Source organism: Melospiza georgiana, chromosome 8, assembly GCF_028018845.1.
Source record: "Melospiza georgiana isolate bMelGeo1 chromosome 8, bMelGeo1.pri, whole genome shotgun sequence".
NCBI classification, from domain to species: domain Eukaryota; kingdom Metazoa; phylum Chordata; class Aves; order Passeriformes; family Passerellidae; genus Melospiza; species Melospiza georgiana.
This window is the reverse complement of record NC_080437.1, coordinates 8,571,345-8,590,497: the sequence shown is the minus strand read 5'-3', so window position 1 is coordinate 8,590,497 and position 19,153 is coordinate 8,571,345. Positions and strand designations below refer to the sequence as shown.

The 19,153-nt window shown below is 42.5% G+C and overlaps 1 protein-coding gene across 1 annotated transcript in view; it reads right to left on the bottom strand.

The window, feature by feature from the left end:
• The window catches only part of ANK3 (ankyrin 3), a 280,780-nt gene extending 269,911 nt beyond the window's left edge, over positions 1-10,869 (bottom strand). Inside the window, exon 1 of the mRNA XM_058028741.1 lies at positions 10,039-10,869. Within this exon, the coding sequence (XP_057884724.1) occupies positions 10,039-10,101 (63 nt within the window). The 5' untranslated portion in view covers positions 10,102-10,869. The remainder of the gene's footprint in view (positions 1-10,038) is intronic.
• Positions 10,870-19,153: the final 8,284 nt, after the last annotated feature.

Below are 19,153 nucleotides of genomic sequence, written 5' to 3'. Positions count from 1 at the left end.
AAATACTTTCATTTACTGAGTTACTTAGTTGCTAAATTTAGTGCATCAGTTATGAGGTTCCAAAACAAAATTTTATATATTTTTTAAAACCCCTCATAATATTCACATTTTTAGAATATTTGTCCCATACTGTATACAAAAAAATTTGCTGAAATCTGCTTGGAGAGCAAAACTGTGAAAACCCTATAAACCATATTTAACACAAGATTGCTGTATCTACTTGGGAACCTCTTCTCTCAAATAGTTTGCTAGTAGGTGATTACAATATTGTAAGCACCACCCTTTTATTCTCATGTAAAATAAGCAGGATTGAATCACCTAACTCAAGCTGTACTTTGATTCAGATCCCTCGCTATACACATTACCTGCCTGTTTTCTGTTACTTAAAACTATCATTACACTTATGCTCTCAATACTTCTTTCTTTAAAAAAAGGTCAACAATATCCTTGTATGCTCCAGGGATCCATTCTAAAATAATATATAGCTGGGACTGAATGATGAATGATAGAATGACTCTTCAGGCTACAAAAGCAAAGCTATTTACGCATTTCACCTGCCTAAAAAATACCTTTTCCTATTTCTGCCTTCCAAAACTATTTCAGCTGATGTTCCTAATGACAGAAAATTGTTTCTTACCAAGTGGCAAGGAATGCCAGGACTTTGCATGTGACTGGTGTGGAAGGAGCTCTAACAAGAGACACAGGGCAGGATTGGTAGTAATAAAAGCAAGCAGGTTAAATGCTTCCATTGTCACCCATACTCTTTAGTTCATTTCTTCTTTTGAAGGAGCTGCACAAGATTTATGCAATGAACACACACGAAGAGCAAGAAATGCTGTAAATGAAACTTGTTTAAAGCTGAATTTAGACAAGGAAAGTGATTGAGAAACCACTCTGTACCAAACAGGCTTAAATTTGTGGTGCCTGAATGACTGAAATAGCTGAACCTCACCGTGGTTTAGAATTGACTGACATCCTCACATTCTGGTTTTCTAAAATAAAAGGAGTGTTAAATAAAACCTCTCTCTGGGATGTGTCCTTCAGAGTCAATAGAATGTGAGTGGAACCAGCTGCCAGAATTACACAGACCATCTTTGATAACGACTTTTCAGCTGGAAAACTGTTCCAGGTGACATCACTCCATTAGCTAAGGCTTTCCCCTGTGTTAACGCCACGCTGGCGTTCTACCAATATTAATTACTAATTAGCAGTGATACTGCCTCCCAAGCAAACACACACAACAGTAATTAAGTAAATGAAATTACAGGTCTGTTTAGGGGAGCAGGGAAAAGGGGAGAGCCCTCTGCATCATCTGCACAGCATTAACCCCATCTGAGGAGAGTACCTGCACATCCCAAGGGCTCATTCACATCCTGCACACCTGGCTGAGATTTTGCCTGGAGAGAGCCATCTCCACCAGGATGAATTTCATCCCCATCACATACAGCAGCTCCTGGTTTGGAGTGCTTTAGCAAGCCCCATTTATTCTCACAGGCTGCAAGGCCAGTATATCTGTATCTCTCAGGAGGCACCACCCAGCCAAAGGAAAAGGCTGGAAACGAGCACAGGAGGGTGAGTGTCCTCTCCCTGCTGCTGCCCCAGGAAATGCCACCACGGATGGACCTTCTGCTTCCACTTCCACCACCTCCCTCATTTCCCAGATTCTCCCATTCACCCCTCTGACACAAATTCCAAGATAATTAGCAACTCCCAGCACGCTAGAACCACACAGATTAAAAGGGTCTTATCAACATGTTCAAGAGCTTTTCAGAAAGATTCTTGCTTTCTAGTTTAGAAACTGACTGACAGAAATTACTGACGGGACCTTGCTTAAAAAAGCATCAGCCACTCCTTGGCTAAGGAATGACTTAAAAACACCATGACTAAGGAATGACTTAAAAACATCACACAAATATCAGGCAGTTCAACTAAACCATACTGTTGGTGTTCTTTTTACCTTTTGGGTTTCATGTAATTTCATTAAGACCAAAATTTATAAAATTGTTCACTACAGATTATTTCACAAATGACACACCCAAAAGCAGGAAGAACACAGCTTGCAGTGATCTGTTTGACACAAATATAAACTTACATCCAACTAGAAGAAGACTACACACACCTCAGTAATACATAATGGTTATATAGCCATTATTACCCTAAAAGGCATTATTCCCATCAAGCAGCAGTTTTAAACAAAGCCATGAAAACAGATTTAATTATGAAGAACCAAATTTCTTTATATTATTCTCTTTGTCAATGAAAGATGCTTTAAAAAAATTATTCGGGTACTTTTTAAAATTGCTAATGCACCATAGAGAATTCCCAGCATACAGAATCTGAGCAAAAACCTGAAATAAGTCTCTGATGGTAACACCTTAAGTGTCTTAAACATACTTAGCTATGCATTTAATTTAGGCATAGTAAAACATGGAGTGTCTTACATCACAAAGAAATGCTAAATGAAATATACATGTGTAGTTTTACCCTACCTAGCCAATTAATTCCTCATGCTAAGGGAAAAATGCCAAGTTTGCCCAGTGCTGGTATGGGAAAGAAAGGATAGCAAAGTTCATGCCTGTTGCCATTTATCCAGAAAATACCTTCAATTAACTGAGGCAGCAGCTGGCAGCCAATGGAATGCAACAACCTGCACCTCCACTAGAAAGTGACAAAATAACTGGGAGACATTGTGGCGATTACTGTTTCTGTAAAAATTCGTTACTATTACACATCCTCCAAACTTCAAGTCTGAGGTCCTTAGAAGAGTGATCAATGAGAATTCATTACATTATTGGCTTGATCAGATACCAAAAAGCTTCATCACTTGAAATCAGGACCTAACACCAATTTAATAAAATGTTTTTGTAGCGCATTAGGATTTAAATCCTGAAGGTGAACCTTTCTGACAAGGGAAAGATCCAACTGCCAGGCACGGCATCCTGTTTTCAGCATGTGAAGTTAATAGGGACCCTCAGCAACATCTACTTTTTCAGCTTAAACTCCTTAATTGCCTACTTCTGTAATTACCTCTTCCCTGCTAAGCTACCTTGCTGTTTTGAACAGAAGGAAGGGACAGAAGCAGCTCCCTCCTAGCAGGGTGTTGGCTCTCTACACCCTAGAACTCAGCACAGCACCATCCCCTACTCTACCTGGAGTCAGCCAGAGGTGAAGGAAAGCTGCAGGTTCCAACACCACCTCCACAAGAAGCTGGAAACGAGGTGAGGAGGCTGAGGAACAAGCCCATGCTCAGTCAGGGTTATGCAGATATACAGGCTCTTGTTAGGAATTCAAAGGGGGATGCCCAGATGTAGTTAGTTTTCTCAATCTGTGACTGACAGATTGATCAAAGTATTTTTAGCTCAAGTGACAACCATTACATAACTGTGATAAGCACCTCAACACCTACCAGACCTACCTAGGCACTATCACTGAGACCTGCTGAATTCTGTGGCTGCATCAGTCACGGGGTTTGGAAAAAGGAGACAGAACAGAGACCACTAAGGTTCTAAGGAAAGGTCTCCATATGACCCAAACTAAGTTGAAGTTTACAGAGGGGTTTAATAAAGGCTGTTACAAAAACTTTGCTATTGGTCCCTGTCGCACTGATGACTGCAGAACTGCAGGATGGAGCTGGAGCTGATCCACCGTGCCTCTCGCAGCCCAAACCCACTTTCAGTAATCAAATCTAATTGTAACCTAATTGTACTTAAAACAATTTACTGCAAAGGAGACAACCTGGCCTGGACACTAAGTGCCCAGCTTATGGAGCAGGAGACACTGGAAGCCCTCCAGCAACCAACCAAGTCATGCTGGAACACTTCCCACTGCGCTCCTGCTCTGCCATCCTGCACCACCAGGGAAAGGGACTGCTCATGGGACCTCAGTCCTGTGTTTCACACCCTCTGCCAGTCCTGACAGAGTGTGTGAAACACACAGGCTCCATTCTGGAGAGGGAAAACCCTCTATAAAGGGGCAATGCAACATGAGGGAAGTGCTGAGAAAACAGAAGGTTCAACCCACAGCTGGACTCGAGGCCATCACCTTCCTGATGGCGGACATGCACTGACAGGGTCATTCAAGGGAAGGAATAGCTCAGAAACCCAGTGAGGACACGCTGAAAGAGAATTTTAAAAACAAAAAGGGAGAAGACAGCCCGACTCTCAGAAAGAAGGCAGCACGAGGAAGTACGTGGTCCTGCAGCAGCTCGAAGTGGCTCATTGAAACAAGGGGGAGATCACCAAATTCTGCCCCTCTTGTGGCAAAGAGGAGAAAAAAATAAATCAGCCGAAGCACTTTTCCACAGTTATGCTTCAACTTCTTAGACCTATCCATCAGAAAGACAAGAACTGTTCACACATGAATTTTCTGGGAGAAGTTCAAATCTGTAGGATGAACTTGTGTCACACGATCCTCGGGTTTCATGTTCTCTTGCAAACTGCAAGATTCCTCTGTTAAAAAAAAAGAATGTTAAAAAAAACCATTGTTTTTTCAGCAGGAGTGGTAATTGAGCAGCAAGAAGGAAGGACTGTCACTCAAGTTACAAGTTGTGTCACTTACCCAGAGAGAATTATGTTAAAAACATGAGTAACATAACACACCATGCTGTTTCATTTCATATAGACTGCAACAGCCTCTCCCTACAATTTCTGAACCATACATGCCCAAGGGCCAGGAGCTGCTGACTAATACTACCAGAGCTGAATAATGTCAATTTGAGTATTTTCTCCAGGGAAAAGGGACATTTGAAATGGGTACTTTCAAAACAGGAAGATTTTTACCTTCCCATCCCATACGCTTTCTTTTGTTCCAGTATGATAAAAGACTAAGATATCACATGTACCAAAGTGACTTCAGTCAGAGTGACAGGAATCAATACATTTTAATTTTTCTGTGTCAGTTCAGAAAACTGAGATGGCAAGAAAATGTAAATGTGTTTGAATCTGGGGAAAACTTTTTTAAATGCTAAAGTTTCAGAAAACAATTAGGTTTAAGAATAGTCATAATGATTGAAAACCACCCCATTCCACTCTTCCTGGGCATTTACTATTTGGATATGCAAATGAGGAGTATCTTCTAGAAGTTCCAGGGTCTCTTTGTTTCCTCTTTAATATATGTGTTTTGTTTCCTCTTTAATATATCTGCTGAAAATGTGAGGTTAAAAATCTATAACATCAATAAAATGGATGCTAAAGCTGAACAAGTAGAAATTTGCAAGCAAGGCCAACCCAAACCTATTTATCATGCACCAAATTCAATTTTCAGCATAGGTTGTATTGACATACTAAGGATTAAGACTATCACCGTATAATTAAATTTAAATCTATAAGAACCATTTCTCATCCACAGAAACTTGAAATTAACAACATAGTACAAACTTTATTTACCAAGACAAGAATAGATATGGTTTCCTTATAGAGTCTAATTGCATCTTGTTTCACAAATCTAAGCAGATTTTAATTTCTCAGCTTGTCAGGAAAAACCCAAATTTAGAAATCAATTTACACTCCACATAATAATTTTATGAATAAATTAAAAGCTACAAAACTCTTCAGAAAAGTCTACCATGAGCATTTGCTTTACCATTAGCAATGAGCTCTTCTCCCGCGGGAGCAAACAGCAGCGAACGCTCTCCCCCAAAAACAATAACATGCATGGGAACTGAAGCAAACACATTAGTAAACCTGGTGGTAAAAGGCAGCTTGGAAAGAGGTGCAGCACCACCACAAATCTCAGAAACAGAGCAGGACCTCTCATCTCGTCATGACAAAAGCTGGTGCTCACAGGTGCTGAATTTACAAGCACCAGAAGATGCATACACACAGAGAGGAATCATTTGACCAAGTAACAATGAAATGCCAAGAGACCAAGCCTCCTGATATCGGCTCCACGGAAATCAGAGCTGCTCTTTCAGGAGAGACAGGCCTTGCTTGTAAAGGACCTGCTCCAGCTCCACCAGAGCCATGGACAGCTCTCCTTCCACACCACTACTGACCTTGCAGTGGGGAACAGCTCATCACACCCAGGAGCCTCTCATCTCTCAGCACCTGTCCCCACACAAATTGAAGTCTCTGCCCCTTGAAATTTCTCGTGCAAAGACACAGTGCTGACCAGACTTTCAGCAGTGTGCCACAACGGAAGAGTCCCCTCTGGAGACTGCCACTAATGCTGCTGAGTCAAACCTTGGAGCCACGACAGAGCGAATGTCCCTGGCAGAGACTGCAAAGTGTGTTCCCAGTGCAGCGAGCCCAGGGCGTTGGCTCCAGAAAAGTGGATTGAGCTAAACTGCCTGTTAGTCCAAAAAACAATGCTGGCTGCCCCAAGCAGCCTGACCCCAAGCACTGGTTTTTCACCTGCTGCATAAACAGCTGGCTCTTCCCTGCACAAGGCATTCAAGTTTGATAGAAAGCAATGGAGCACAATGCTGAAATCATGATACAGTGATCAATTAAGCAAGGCAGGTGAATTAATAAACAGATTAGAATGACCTTAAGAGGTCAGCATGAGCTCTCTCCTGTGTACTTTTAAGAAGAAACTCTATTTACACATTTTTCTTAGGAGTTTCCATCACTGATTTATGCAATACGTACACTGAGAGACATCAACAACAGTAATTGTGCAGGTTTGCTAAAGATCTTGGAGGAGGCAGAGGAAGAAGGGGAAACAAAAGATCCCTCAAAACAAAAAATATGCATTTTCAGCAAAGCTCCTGGTACAAGAGTTTAATGTGAAATTTCCCACTTCTGAGAAGTGACTGATGCCCAGCAAATAACCATGAAATGAAGTGGAAAAAAAATACTACAGAAGTTTTGAGCTGGTCTAATTTTGTTTTTTAATTCCTACACTTCTGATTATCTTCTAAAGCTTCAGAGGATCAAGGAATTTTCATGGCTAATTTCATTCTTGCAGTTTGAAGGGGAAGAGGAAAGAATACTCTTTTGTTAAAAGGCAAAGCACATCTCACATCTCTGATGACAGCTGACTTCAGCGCTGTCCTATAAATGAGATTCCAAAATTTACTGGAAAGTGATGACACAAACATCCAGGATAAAGCCCCTCCACAACACCTGGGGATTCAACTTGGCTGTTCCAAAACACTGACACTGAAAAAGTGTGGCTGGAAATTGCAGGACAACCGAAGCTCAGGCACAAGAGGCACAGGCTGCTGGTAGGGAGGAACCCTGAAGGATGAAGCAGAGGAACTAATTAGGCTTCCTATTCCATCAGAGCTAATCCTGCCCAGTGTAGCCTCAGCAATAAATATTGATGTGATACTTTCATCATCCTTTGAAAGCTGTATCCCCACTGAATACCACAGTGCTAAAACAAAGCGTTGTTCTGCTTTCATCTAAATTGTCCATCCTTCATAACAAATCTCAGTGACACCTCCTGGGTGGTTTCTTATCTTTATCCTCCCCACCACGCTTTTTTTTTTCAGCATACTTGCTGAAAAATCTATTCCTTGGGCCAATCTGTTCTAAATGCAGAGCTACTGCATGTCTTTATGCTCACAAGTGAGACCCTGTTTGCCAGGTGAAGGCTAATTTTTGAGGTGCAACCTAATCACACAGCTCTGGAGGACCTGAACACACACTGCTGCTTGCGTTTTCCCTGCAGCAAATGGTGTGACCTTCCCCTTGCTGCCCCTGCTGCATATTTATTTCAGAAATTGTGCAAGAACAGGAAAACCAAGAGTGGATGAAGCGGGAATGGGATATGAACAGCAGTCAAAGAGCAGAAGGAAGACTTGCCACCACTCAACTCTAGAGATAAACGAGACAGAAGGCAAGGGAAAGGCTAAATATGGAGAAAGCACAGCTGCCAGGAAAGGAAGTGTCTAAAGAGAACAGGAAGGCAGGAAATACCCATTTCAGGAGGCCTTCTTTAGGATGGACAGGTGGCATAACTCTCTGGAACCACAGACCCAGTTAAGTTTTCACCTGGTTCATGGGTTCACAGCCAAACACCATTTGTTTATCTAACTCCTCTTGGTTATCTCAGCAGTGCTCTTCAAGTACACCATCACTGGCCATTCAGGGGCTCATCTTCTGAATCAAAACAATAAATTTAAAACCTTCCCCCAAACACGCTGTGAAAAGAAGGATAAATGATTGCTGCCTGTTTAAAACAGAGTAGTTCCCTTCCCACCAGGCCATCCTGGGTCAAGCCCATGTCTAACACTGACATGGAAGCAGCCTTAACATGCAGCTAGTCACGAGAGACGTGCTCCAGCCCACCACAGCACATCCCAGCTGCCTCCAGGATTCCAGCTGCACGAAGGAAGCACCAGACTGAGGAGGGGGGCATGGCCTGCTGCGGGTTTGAGCAGCTGCAGGCACCCCATGCTGAAAGGCAGAGGGCTGCAGTCACACCCTGGCGCGGCTGCAGCTCGTGCGGCGAGGGCTCGAGGCACCAAGGGCAGCCCTTCCATCACCTCACAGGACACGGAGCACTGGGGCTGTGTCCTTGGCTCACACAGGAGCTCACATATGTAAACCTGTCCCCTCGCTTCCTCCAGCCACCCCCCAGAGACCAGTGACACCACTCCAGTCACCAGAGGGGGGATTTGGGCAGGGCAGCTGTGCCACAGAAGCATCACCTCTTCTAGGTGACAACACAAGCAAACCAGCCACGAACAGCAGGTCAGATCCCAAAGTTTGCTTAATCCTAAACCCCCTGGGCTGCTCTGTCTTGTTGGCAGTTGGGTTGGTCCTCCAGAATACACGGATCATCTGTAGGAGCTTCAGCCATAGAAACTGGCGTGCGCTATAAAACTGTAACTACATTGTTGGACACCATAAAAGCAATTTCTATCACAGGGTAAAATATTAACAATTTCGATAACATGGTAAAATATTAACAATCAAACCTCTAAAACCACCCCAGAATTTAGGTGTAAATGCACCTCCTAGTCCTGAGGCAACCTATCATCCCTGACAGAAACATATGTCAGGAAGGTATCCTAATTTACCATCAAAAGTGATTTCAATTATATCTTTCCATGCCTCCTTCCAAAGCTGCTCTTTGCAATTCTGGGAGAATAGAAGGGCCAATATGGTTTAATTTGCTTTTTCAACAATCTCTACTGAATCCTTCACCAAGGAAATGGATTAACTATGAGGCTGTCATACACTTTCACACGGTAGGAAGGCAAACACATGCTCAGAAAATAAAGGGTGGGAGTCTGAATATATTCTCTGCAACAATGATAAACCTTTCAGATGTCTTTTTCTACAGCAGTCAAGGGAATTCACATTATAAATTAAGATAGCAAGTTAATATTTAAAACAAGTTAGAAAAAGCTGAAGAAGTGTACTTCCTAGATTTAGCCATCTGTTTTTTGAGTACAAACACATGAAAATCATCCATTTCCAAGTGGGAGGTAGAAATTACATGGGTATCAGGAAAACAAAAAAAATGCAACATAGAAGGTAATCATCAAATTTGTCTCTTAAGCACAGTTTCAGGCAAAAGGCTTACGCCATAAGAGAAATCAGTCTCACTGAAACTGGAATCTTATTCCAGAATTTAATTGACCACAATATTTTCAAGCCCCCAAAATATATAAGATTAATCAAAGTGACACACAGCAAAAAACATGAAAAACAGCTTCTATAAGATTAATGCTTTTTGTAAACTTGTTTTTCTTAGCCATGTCCAGAATATTCATTTACATGAGCACATGTTGATTATCAGGCTCTCCTTTGAAAAAGGCTTCGTTCAGATACCTGTTTATTTGTAATCCTGTGTTTGCAATACACTGTGAAAACTATAATCATATTGAAATTCTGTAACTAACATATATTTAAAGCCAGGAATACTAAAATAATGCAAAACAACTGAGTTGCAATGGTAATACTGATTCCAGCAAAGAACACACCCATCAGCATCTAGCACAAACAGAACCATCCTGATTCTACCACCATCCTTATTCAAAACAAATTATCAAACCAAAGCCACTCCACACCCAGAAGCAAATAGGTCGAACACAAAACGAGTCAAAAAACACAATCACAGCAGCCTGTCTGTACAGGGAGTTACCTTTTTTCCTTTCTTTTTCCTGTGAGCTGGCTTAGTATTTTTCTCCTTTGCTTCCTCACTCATTTTTTCAGCAGGTGAATGTACAGGGGGGGAAAGGGGGAATAAAAGAGATCACTGCTTGTATTCCAACATGCAAAGCCACTCAAGTATTGGCGGCGCCGAAGCCAAAGTCCATCTGCTGACGCCTCTCAGAGCGAGCAGGCACGGAATAGCCGCTCGAAAGGCAGGCAAGCCCCTGCTCCGCCGGGAATCGCTCTGCGAGGCACGGCTGCTCTCACATCAGTCCGAAAGCGAAGGCGCTCTCCTCTGCCGTCCTCAGGCAGTCCTTAGCCCCGAGGGAAGATCTCGCCCGGGTTTCCCCTGGCTCTGGAAGGGCGCTGGTGAGGCGGGCAGCGCTCGGCTCCAGCGGGGCTCCCTCCCTCTGCCTCAGCGCAGGGTGATTCTCCTGCCCTCGCCGGCACGGAGAGCCAGCCCCGACCGCTCCGGCTGCCGCTCGCCTACAATGCCGACATGTGTTGAATGCATCAGGGCGCACCAGAAAAGGAAGCCTCCAAGAGTGATAAAAGATCAGGTTACTGGATCTTAAAGCCACTCCCAGGCGGATTCGAACAATAAAAGGCACAACGCGCTGCCGGAGAAATTGCTAGATGAGATGTTTGCGTTTCCAACAGCTCTAGATGCCCGTCCAGAAGGACCCGAAAATTGCCACTCTGAACAATAAGCTTTGCGATATTAATTATTCATCTCATAAAAGCAGCAGCGACGGCGTTTCAGCAAAACACACGTTTACAACTCTGGCTGCCTGTGCGAGCTCGCTCCTCCCTGGTTCGCCTGTTCCTGTGACAGCATTCGCAGGGTCCCTGCACAGGCAGCTCGCCCTCCCTTCTCCCTCCCTCACACAAGTGTTACGTGCCTCATGTATGTGTGCACCACGGGCAAGTCACAGATCATGTTTCCACATGCTGCCACCTACTCCGCTGAATGCTTCGGCTACTTCCCTGCAAGTCTCATGGAAAAATAAATAAATAAATAAGGAGCGCAGGAGAGGCCAGAGATTCGGAGCAGCGATTCTCTCCCCTCCGTGCCCATTAAGACACATGAGACGCAGCCCACAGGTTACCAACAGCCATGACAGCAGCCATCCAACACGTCTGAATGATGTCATCCCCACATTTCAGGCTGTGCACCTCTTGAGGCACAGCCACACATCCCTGCAGTGCCCCTCAGGATCCCCTCCAGGCGAGGTGAGAGGGTGGAACAGGTACCACACACCCTGCAACAGCCCCATCCTCTTGTGCTCGTACTGCAAAACGCTCATGTGCCCATTTCTGGGGTGAAATCAGTCACACCAGGGGCTGTTGACAGAAGTGACAACGAGAGGGTTTGCTGTGTTGTTGTTTTGCTGGGGGGTTAGGGGGTGGGGGTGATGTTTGGCTTTCTATTTGTTTGCATGTTGAGGTTTTCCTTGAACAGGCAAGGACCAATTAATACATGCATTTCGGGGGTGGCTGAGGTTCATATCAGGATCCTCCTGCCTTGCCTCTTCCAGATCTTCTCGCCCTTCACCCTCCTTTCAGCAGCATTTCACTCACGACAAACAGCGTGCGTACCACAGACTAAGAAAAGAAGAAGATGTAATGCACTGATTCATGATGCTATTTGCCTGAAAGCTTTCTCCTTGGATCATTCCCTTCAAGAGAATTTCAGCGAGCCACCACAACAGCACCATCAGATGGAGGCTGTTTTCCCTGTGCTGGCAACAAGTCCCCGTGCTCGCCGTCTCCATGGGCTGGAAACAAACTGGCACCACCTGACCCTGGGGCTCCAAACTGGGCATTTGATTCCCCACATCAGCCTGGCAAGGCTGGTATTCCGAGGAACTGCGCCTCATACAGCGCACAGTTTAAATAAACACTGCCAAAACACTACCCAAAATTAACCTTGGATCTTCGTTCAAGTTACTGACACACAATGGAATTCATACTTACAGACAATATTTTGGTACAAAACACAAACACTGTCAATAATGCACAGGAATTACATTTTCACAGGCAGTTTGTTTTTAATGGCCATCTCGGAGAACGAAAAAGCACCCCCAGCCTTCACCAATTTCACTTTTTCTATAGGTTATGTTACAAACTAAACTGCTCTCTGCTGGTTAACAGTGGGTAAAACAATGCTTAAACAACCAAAATAACATCCCATCCTTAATGCACGTACGAAGCAAACCTCCTGCCTTCAAGACAATTTTCTACGATGTGTGCATCTACCCGGACAACACATTGTTTTCTGAATTAAGTCCATATAGGTAGAGTTCAAGTACAATTAACTGTGTGTTCTTAAAAGTAAGTTCAGGGTTGGATCCCTTACACTAGCTAGCTAGAAGAAAGCCTCTAATTTGTGCCATGCTTAGCTAATTGTATGCATGGAAAGCAATTTTGTATTACTTTTTAAATTAAAATGTTACAAACAGCCATGCTTCTTCAGGAATAAAAAAAGGAAAAAACAGCCTCTTCCCAGAGCAACTTGTTGGCTGTTAGATGCTGACACATTCAGACCATTCCCTGATCTCAGGCAGCCAATGGAGGAGTATCACACTGAACTTTGGTTATTCCAATGGGTGCCTCCAAGTCCAGCCCATGAGGTGGAAACTGTTTTTAGGAGGTTTTTTTTGTACATTACATCCTGATCTTAACTCAGGTAGCACTGAAGATATTGAATTATCAGTGCCCTACTTCAGAACCCCTTTAATTTTTCATGTTTTCTCTCCCATTTTAACAAAAATGAGTAATCTCCTGAGAAATGGTATATTTAGAATGTGAAGGAAAAATCTAGATAAGCAAAAGAAGAATTTTATAGTCACAAGATGCTCAGAGAGGTAGGAAAAGCTCTCACACTCCTCTCCTCCCATATTGCTCAGCTAACCATAGCAACCCTGCTGAAAAGAAATGTAATGAATCTCTCTTCTACCACTTGAAATAATCATTCATCTGTCAACATTTAGACACTTTTATGAGGTCTTGTTTTTCATTTGCTCCTTACCTCAAAAAATTTGTCAAGCTCTTATACTCTAGGTAAGGAGATAGAAGAGGCAGCTAAGTACTAGATGCTAGACTACTTATTAGAAACACACAACAGATTTCTTAGGAAAGACTTTAAGAAGGGGAAAAAAAAGAATAAATTATTTTTCCTTCTTCAAATCATGCCTTTCAACTTTATTCCTCTGCAGAGCCACCAATTAACTTTGATAGTAAAACTACTATCAAGTGACTGCTGACATCAGTCCGTCTCTAAATTGCACTATGGAAATTATTCAGATTATCCTTCTATCCCTAGGCTCTTGGCATGCTCAGTGTAACTCTGTGCATTTAGATGCCTAAGGCAACTGAAATGGAAGAAGAAATGCCAAACAAGACTGCCTGGAAAAATTAAGATTTTCAGAAGTCTCTGATGCACATTAAAGTGTGTCACAAGCAAAAAACCTAAACTTAAAAATACTCTGCATTTTTAACAAACAACAGAAGACAAGGAAAATTTAAAGTTTTAGAAGTTAGCTTAAAGGAAAAAAAAAACCAAACAAAACTAAGAGCAAATACCAGGGCAGAATTACCTTAAAATATGCTAAGGAAGCATTGGCATTCAGACAGAACATATGCTTAAAGACACTGCAGTAATGCTATGATCAAAGCAGCAGTCCAATAAATTACAAATTACAGCTCCTATCTACTGTCTAGGTAAGCCTTGCCCACAGAAGCATTTCCATATTTCCAACATTCACAACATTTCCTTCTTTGTGGAGGTGCACACGCTTTGGTGTGTTTTGTGTGATTTGGTAAGCTACAGCAAAAGAATCACATGCAGAAATCTAACCTAATCTAACCCCAAGAAAACACACAGCAGCTTGGAGAAGTGAAGCTCATGCTCCTGAGCTTAGAAATGTTTTGATTAGTGATGAGGGCACACACACTGCTCCCTGTAACTCGCTGCTTAATCCCAGCAGTGTCTACAAGTGAACTTTGCCAACCTCCTCGATCCGTATCAGTTCTAGGACAGTTCTATTTTTACATCAAAATAACTCGCATAAGAGGACAGGAGGGTGGGCCAGGTTCTGTCTATCAGGGCAGTTCTATTTATAAGTTAGAGTGACTTGCATGCAAGCAGTGAGGGGGACACAACTTGTTTTTGGGAACCTGTTTTGTAAGCGCCTGCAATGGGAATTTAAAGGAATGGCTATGGTAGTTCTTGGCTTTAGCAGAGCACCACCCAAATCCCAACAGCCAAGCAATTCCAAAGCCTACCTACAGCACTCAGAGCAGGGAGAAAGCAGGCCAGACAAAAAACCAGCTTGCTCCCAATACATGTAGAAATCCACAAGCTTAATTTAACAAAAAACTTATGGCATTCAGCATTAGCTGAGGATCACTTTGCAGATGGACTGCTTAGTGTTTCCTTGAGCAATATCCTACACTAAAAGCAGCCAAAACTCAAGGTTAAACCAAGTATTACCCGGACAGGAATGGAATTTGTGCTGAGAGTATGGAAGGCAAATTAACTTGACTCCTCTTTCTCTTACAAAATTAAAACTAAAAGTTAATGTACAACATCTACTTTCCTTTCAAATATTAAAGGAAATATTTTATGAAAGCATTAAAAGCTATGAAAAATGTTTTCAGCTCAGTCTAGATTGCTTTTCCAAATCCATAATTTGAGCAAAACAGCAGTTTAAGAAAATTACAATTTAAATATTGGTATTACTCACTTCATTAACTTACACTAGACACCTAACACTGCCTATTTACCAATCTGCTCTTGTTTGCAAAGCTGCACGTGTGAAAGAGTCCATTATCCCAAGTCAACATAAAAACATTCCAAAACTCCCTTATCTCCAGGCTAAGATTGTGAGAACAGAGTGGTGGTTACCACTCAGACACCATGCCCATCTGCTGGCACAGCCCACTATAGTCTCAACTACCAACCTGAAGATTTTCTTGGCCTAAAATTCCATGCTGTAGGTTAGATCTGCCCCACTATCTTCTCCCTCCCTCTAAATGGCAGTCCTGGAACAATATTCCAGGGCAGAAGAGGAAATCAGCTAAAGAAATAAAAGCCCTCTGACCAAACTTTTGATGACGAGAGCGGCACTCTCCTCTGAAAGGAAAGAAGCAGGAAAGAAGTTATTACAACTCCTTCAGGAGGACAGATACTGATATTAGATAAAAGATTAATTCTCACCTTTAAAAAGCTCACTGAGAGTTAAATACAAGCAATGGCAAACTTGTTAACTCAGGTTAACAAGATAAAATTAACTTTCGTATTTAGTCTAGGGATGAACAAGAGACGCTAACATGAATCAAAACCAAGCTGTCTTGCCTTCACGATTACTTTAACATATGTTAGCTGACTGAATTGAAGAGCCTCGAGGACAAACATCCCTTGAGGACAGAACTGAAGGGAGTCTGGGAGTGAAGCCCAGAGTGGCTGGGAAGTTACTCTCAGGGAGAAAGCAAGCTAAGAGATGAAATTCCTTCCCTCACTCCCTTCAGGGGGTAAATTAGCTTGCCTAAAAACATCCTTCGGTAGCTGAAATTTGCAAGAACTCTAGCCCATTAACAAGGGAATACCAAACCAAAAATTAGGTAAGGAAAAAAGAACCATATCGCAGAAGTCCTGCAAAATTTGTTAGCACAGTAATTACCTGCTGACTGCATTTGAAAACATAATTATAAAGAGAACATACTTTATATCCAAGCTCTATAAATTATTATTTACCAGTGGAGATACTTGGTGAAAGATTCTGGTTTTGATTTTGATTTCACTCTTGTAGTGTTTCCCAAAATCTTTTTTTTAAAACCTTCTTTTTTTAGAAGTGTCCTTTTAAGTGTAAGCCTAGGAAAACAGACCATTTTGCTAAGCTAAGAGATCAGGTTTTACACTAAGCACACATCTTGCTGTCAGGAAAGTCTTGCAGAGAAAGGATGGGAGTGAGAGCAGCCCACTTTGGACAAAGCTCCACAGGGCCACCACAGTGTGGGGCAGCCAAGCCCCACGCTACAAAGCAATATTCCAGACAAGGTATTTAAATGTCCCTTTCCTTCAGCACCTTGGCAGCACTTGGGGTGCTTCCCAGCACGCAGAGTTTACATTTGGGATGCAGGAGGACACCACCCAGGGCTGGTTTCCGTGGGCTGTGTGGCAGCTGCATGGCCAGGGGCAGGTGCGCGTCACCTCGCCGCGGTGCCACCACGCTGGCTGGCCAGGGCTGCTGCCATCGCAGGGCTCCACCAGGCTGTTTGTCACACGGCAGGGCCCCACCACAGCCCATCTGTGGGCAGAGCCTCTCAAAGCCAGCCTCACAGCATCCCCATTGACACAGGGACGTGGGCAGGGAGCAGATCCACGCACAGGGGTGGCGCAGCCTCTGCTCCCCAGCACCGCGCTCATTGTGACGAGCGCTGTGAGGAGGACAGGGCCTTCACAAGCCAGGCAAATGGTACAAGACTTCATGGCACATTATTCACAAATCCACTGAACTAGGAAGTGCTGAACAGCCCAAATTTAGCTTTGATTCCAAGGCCCCAGGCTGCAAGATTTTTTTTTAAGCCAGACGCTCCTCCGAGTTTCACTGATGAAATCACAGCAGCAAGAAAAGCTGTTCCTTTAAACACGGGGGGAAAAGTAATGCTGGAGCAACTCTGCTTTGGGAGCACATTTGGAGCATAACAGCACAGTAAGCTATCTAGCGGCTTTTTGCCTAATTAGAGAGGAAAAATGGGCCTCGTGACATTTTGGTTAGGTGACAGTTTCTTCATTTCTTACCTTTTAATTTCAGCCATAGTATCACAAATATCCACTGTAAATATAAATTTAAAACTGCAAGAGAAGCACTAAGTCACAGCACTAACTGAAAAATGCTTAACATTAAATCCTGAAGTCTCCACTGAGGGATAGAGAACAAAAATTATTTCTAGTTTCATGACTATTATAGCCCAAGAGTTCCTTAAGTGTGCATAGGTTCTGTTTAACAGTCATTTGCCCAAGTGCCTTTTAAAGACAAAACCCTGAAATTTGATACCCCAGTCTACACTGTTAAGTTATTGCAGTATTATCTACAGAAATCTGTTTATATTTGCACATAAACAGCTATGCTGCAATATAGCCCTGAGGTAAATAAGCTTATATAAACTATCAAATTAGATTTTTGCCCTCCAGAGATTAAATTTTCTTCTTTTTTTGTTTTTTTTTTGTTATTTTGCATTCTGACAAAAAACACAACCAAGGAAAACACATTTGGGGGCAAGGGAAGGAAAAAGAGGGTTGGCTGCACTCCTGCCTCTGATACAATATCTTTCTCCTGCTCCATGCTTTAGGAAGGAAAAGGTGCCAAAAAATTAGGCTGTTTTCATGAAAAACTAATAAGTGGTTTGGGGGTTTTGGTTGTTGTTGGGTTTTTTTTTAATCAACAACTAAAGCAGTAGTTTTTTTGGTCAAGCTACAACACATACAAAAACAGGTGAAATGATGGGCATAATTGTTTCACAGAGCACCAGCTGATGGGTCACGGCCTATTCACATTCCAGGCTGCATGCTGGCCATGATTAGATTTCTCTCATTAGAAGATCCGTGGATGGGAATAAATTCACAGATAATGAAGAGACGAGAGAGACTCAACTGGAGGGAGAGTGTGGGAGGTCAAACAGCAAAATGCATTAAATGCCATCACTCAGTAACATAAAGAGAGACACTGATACATTTACTTTCTCCCTCACCCTGTGCCCATAATTTGTGATGTCCTAGAGAATTTCAACATCTCATAGTAACAAATGTTTTTAGCTTTGGTGTGGTTTTTTTTTTTCTTAAATCTCATGTAAAGAGCAAAAGTAGTTTGAGGTTTCATCTCTTCCTAACATGAAAATAAGTAAGATTTTTCTTTTCAAAAAACAACAATCAATCCATCATATGAGGATGCCCTGGGTCTGTGCCTGTCATAAAAAATACACACTTTTAATTAAAATTATGAAGTTAATTTACACACAGCTCAAAAGGAACAACTTCCACCTATCAAGATCTGTCAAATATTTGCTTCGAGAGACCAAATTAAGAGTTTCTTCCTACAATCTGTTGATTTACAGCACTATAATGATGCACAGCTTTGTGCCTAACACGCATTACAAATATTTAAAACAAACACCATCAATAAATTCAATTTTTCTACATCTAAAGAACTTCAAAGGACCTTTTCAAACCTGGAATTAGACAAAAAGAGTCTTTATTAAAATGTACAAATTAAAAAAAAAAAAATAACAACCAAACCATGGAGAAGCACAACCTAAAACTGCCTCTCCTTTAAGCTCAGACTATGGAATAAAGTCCACCAAAAATATCAGTGAAACACTTGGTGAGGTGGGGGGGGAAGGCAGGTGTGCATGACTCTATCCTTACCTGGTTTCTGCAATAAAAACATCAAACTGGTCATAATACACATTTTTCCATCTTAACAAGAAAACAATCCTTCCCAACTCGAGTTTTTGCCCATGATGGTAATTGGCAAGTGATCTCCCTGCCCTGACCTCCATCCACAAACTTTTCCCTCTTAGTTCCTCCCACTCTGCTGCTGAGGAGGGGCTGGGTGGGCATCTGGAGAACACCAACCAAGGGCAGTCCCTGCTGTCTGGAACCAGGGCACGGGGCTCGTGGTCAAAGCCAGATACTTATGGTCTGCAGAGCTGAGCATGGGGGAGGACTGACATTCTAAAATCTTTATCATGAGGATTAAATGGTTTTTAAAATCAGGAAATCTAAGGAAACAGAAAAAAAAAAATTAAAGAGATTTGGAGGAATCAAAAAAATTGAAAGGAAAAACGCCAGTGCAAAATGGCCCTAACCAGCCTGTTTGCTTTATCCCCAATATATTTCTCAATTCCTCTTATCAGCCGGAAGGCAAGTGGGAGAAAGAAAACATTTTAGCTGCTCAAGAAGAGGCAAGATGCACTTTGTCATTATGGCATGCACATCTTTGCATGCAGGAGCAATATCAATGTGCACTTAAGGCCCAGAGCTCCACATCTGCAGCTTCCACAGTGGTGCTGCTGCAGAACTGCTGAAGTGAAGGAAAGCA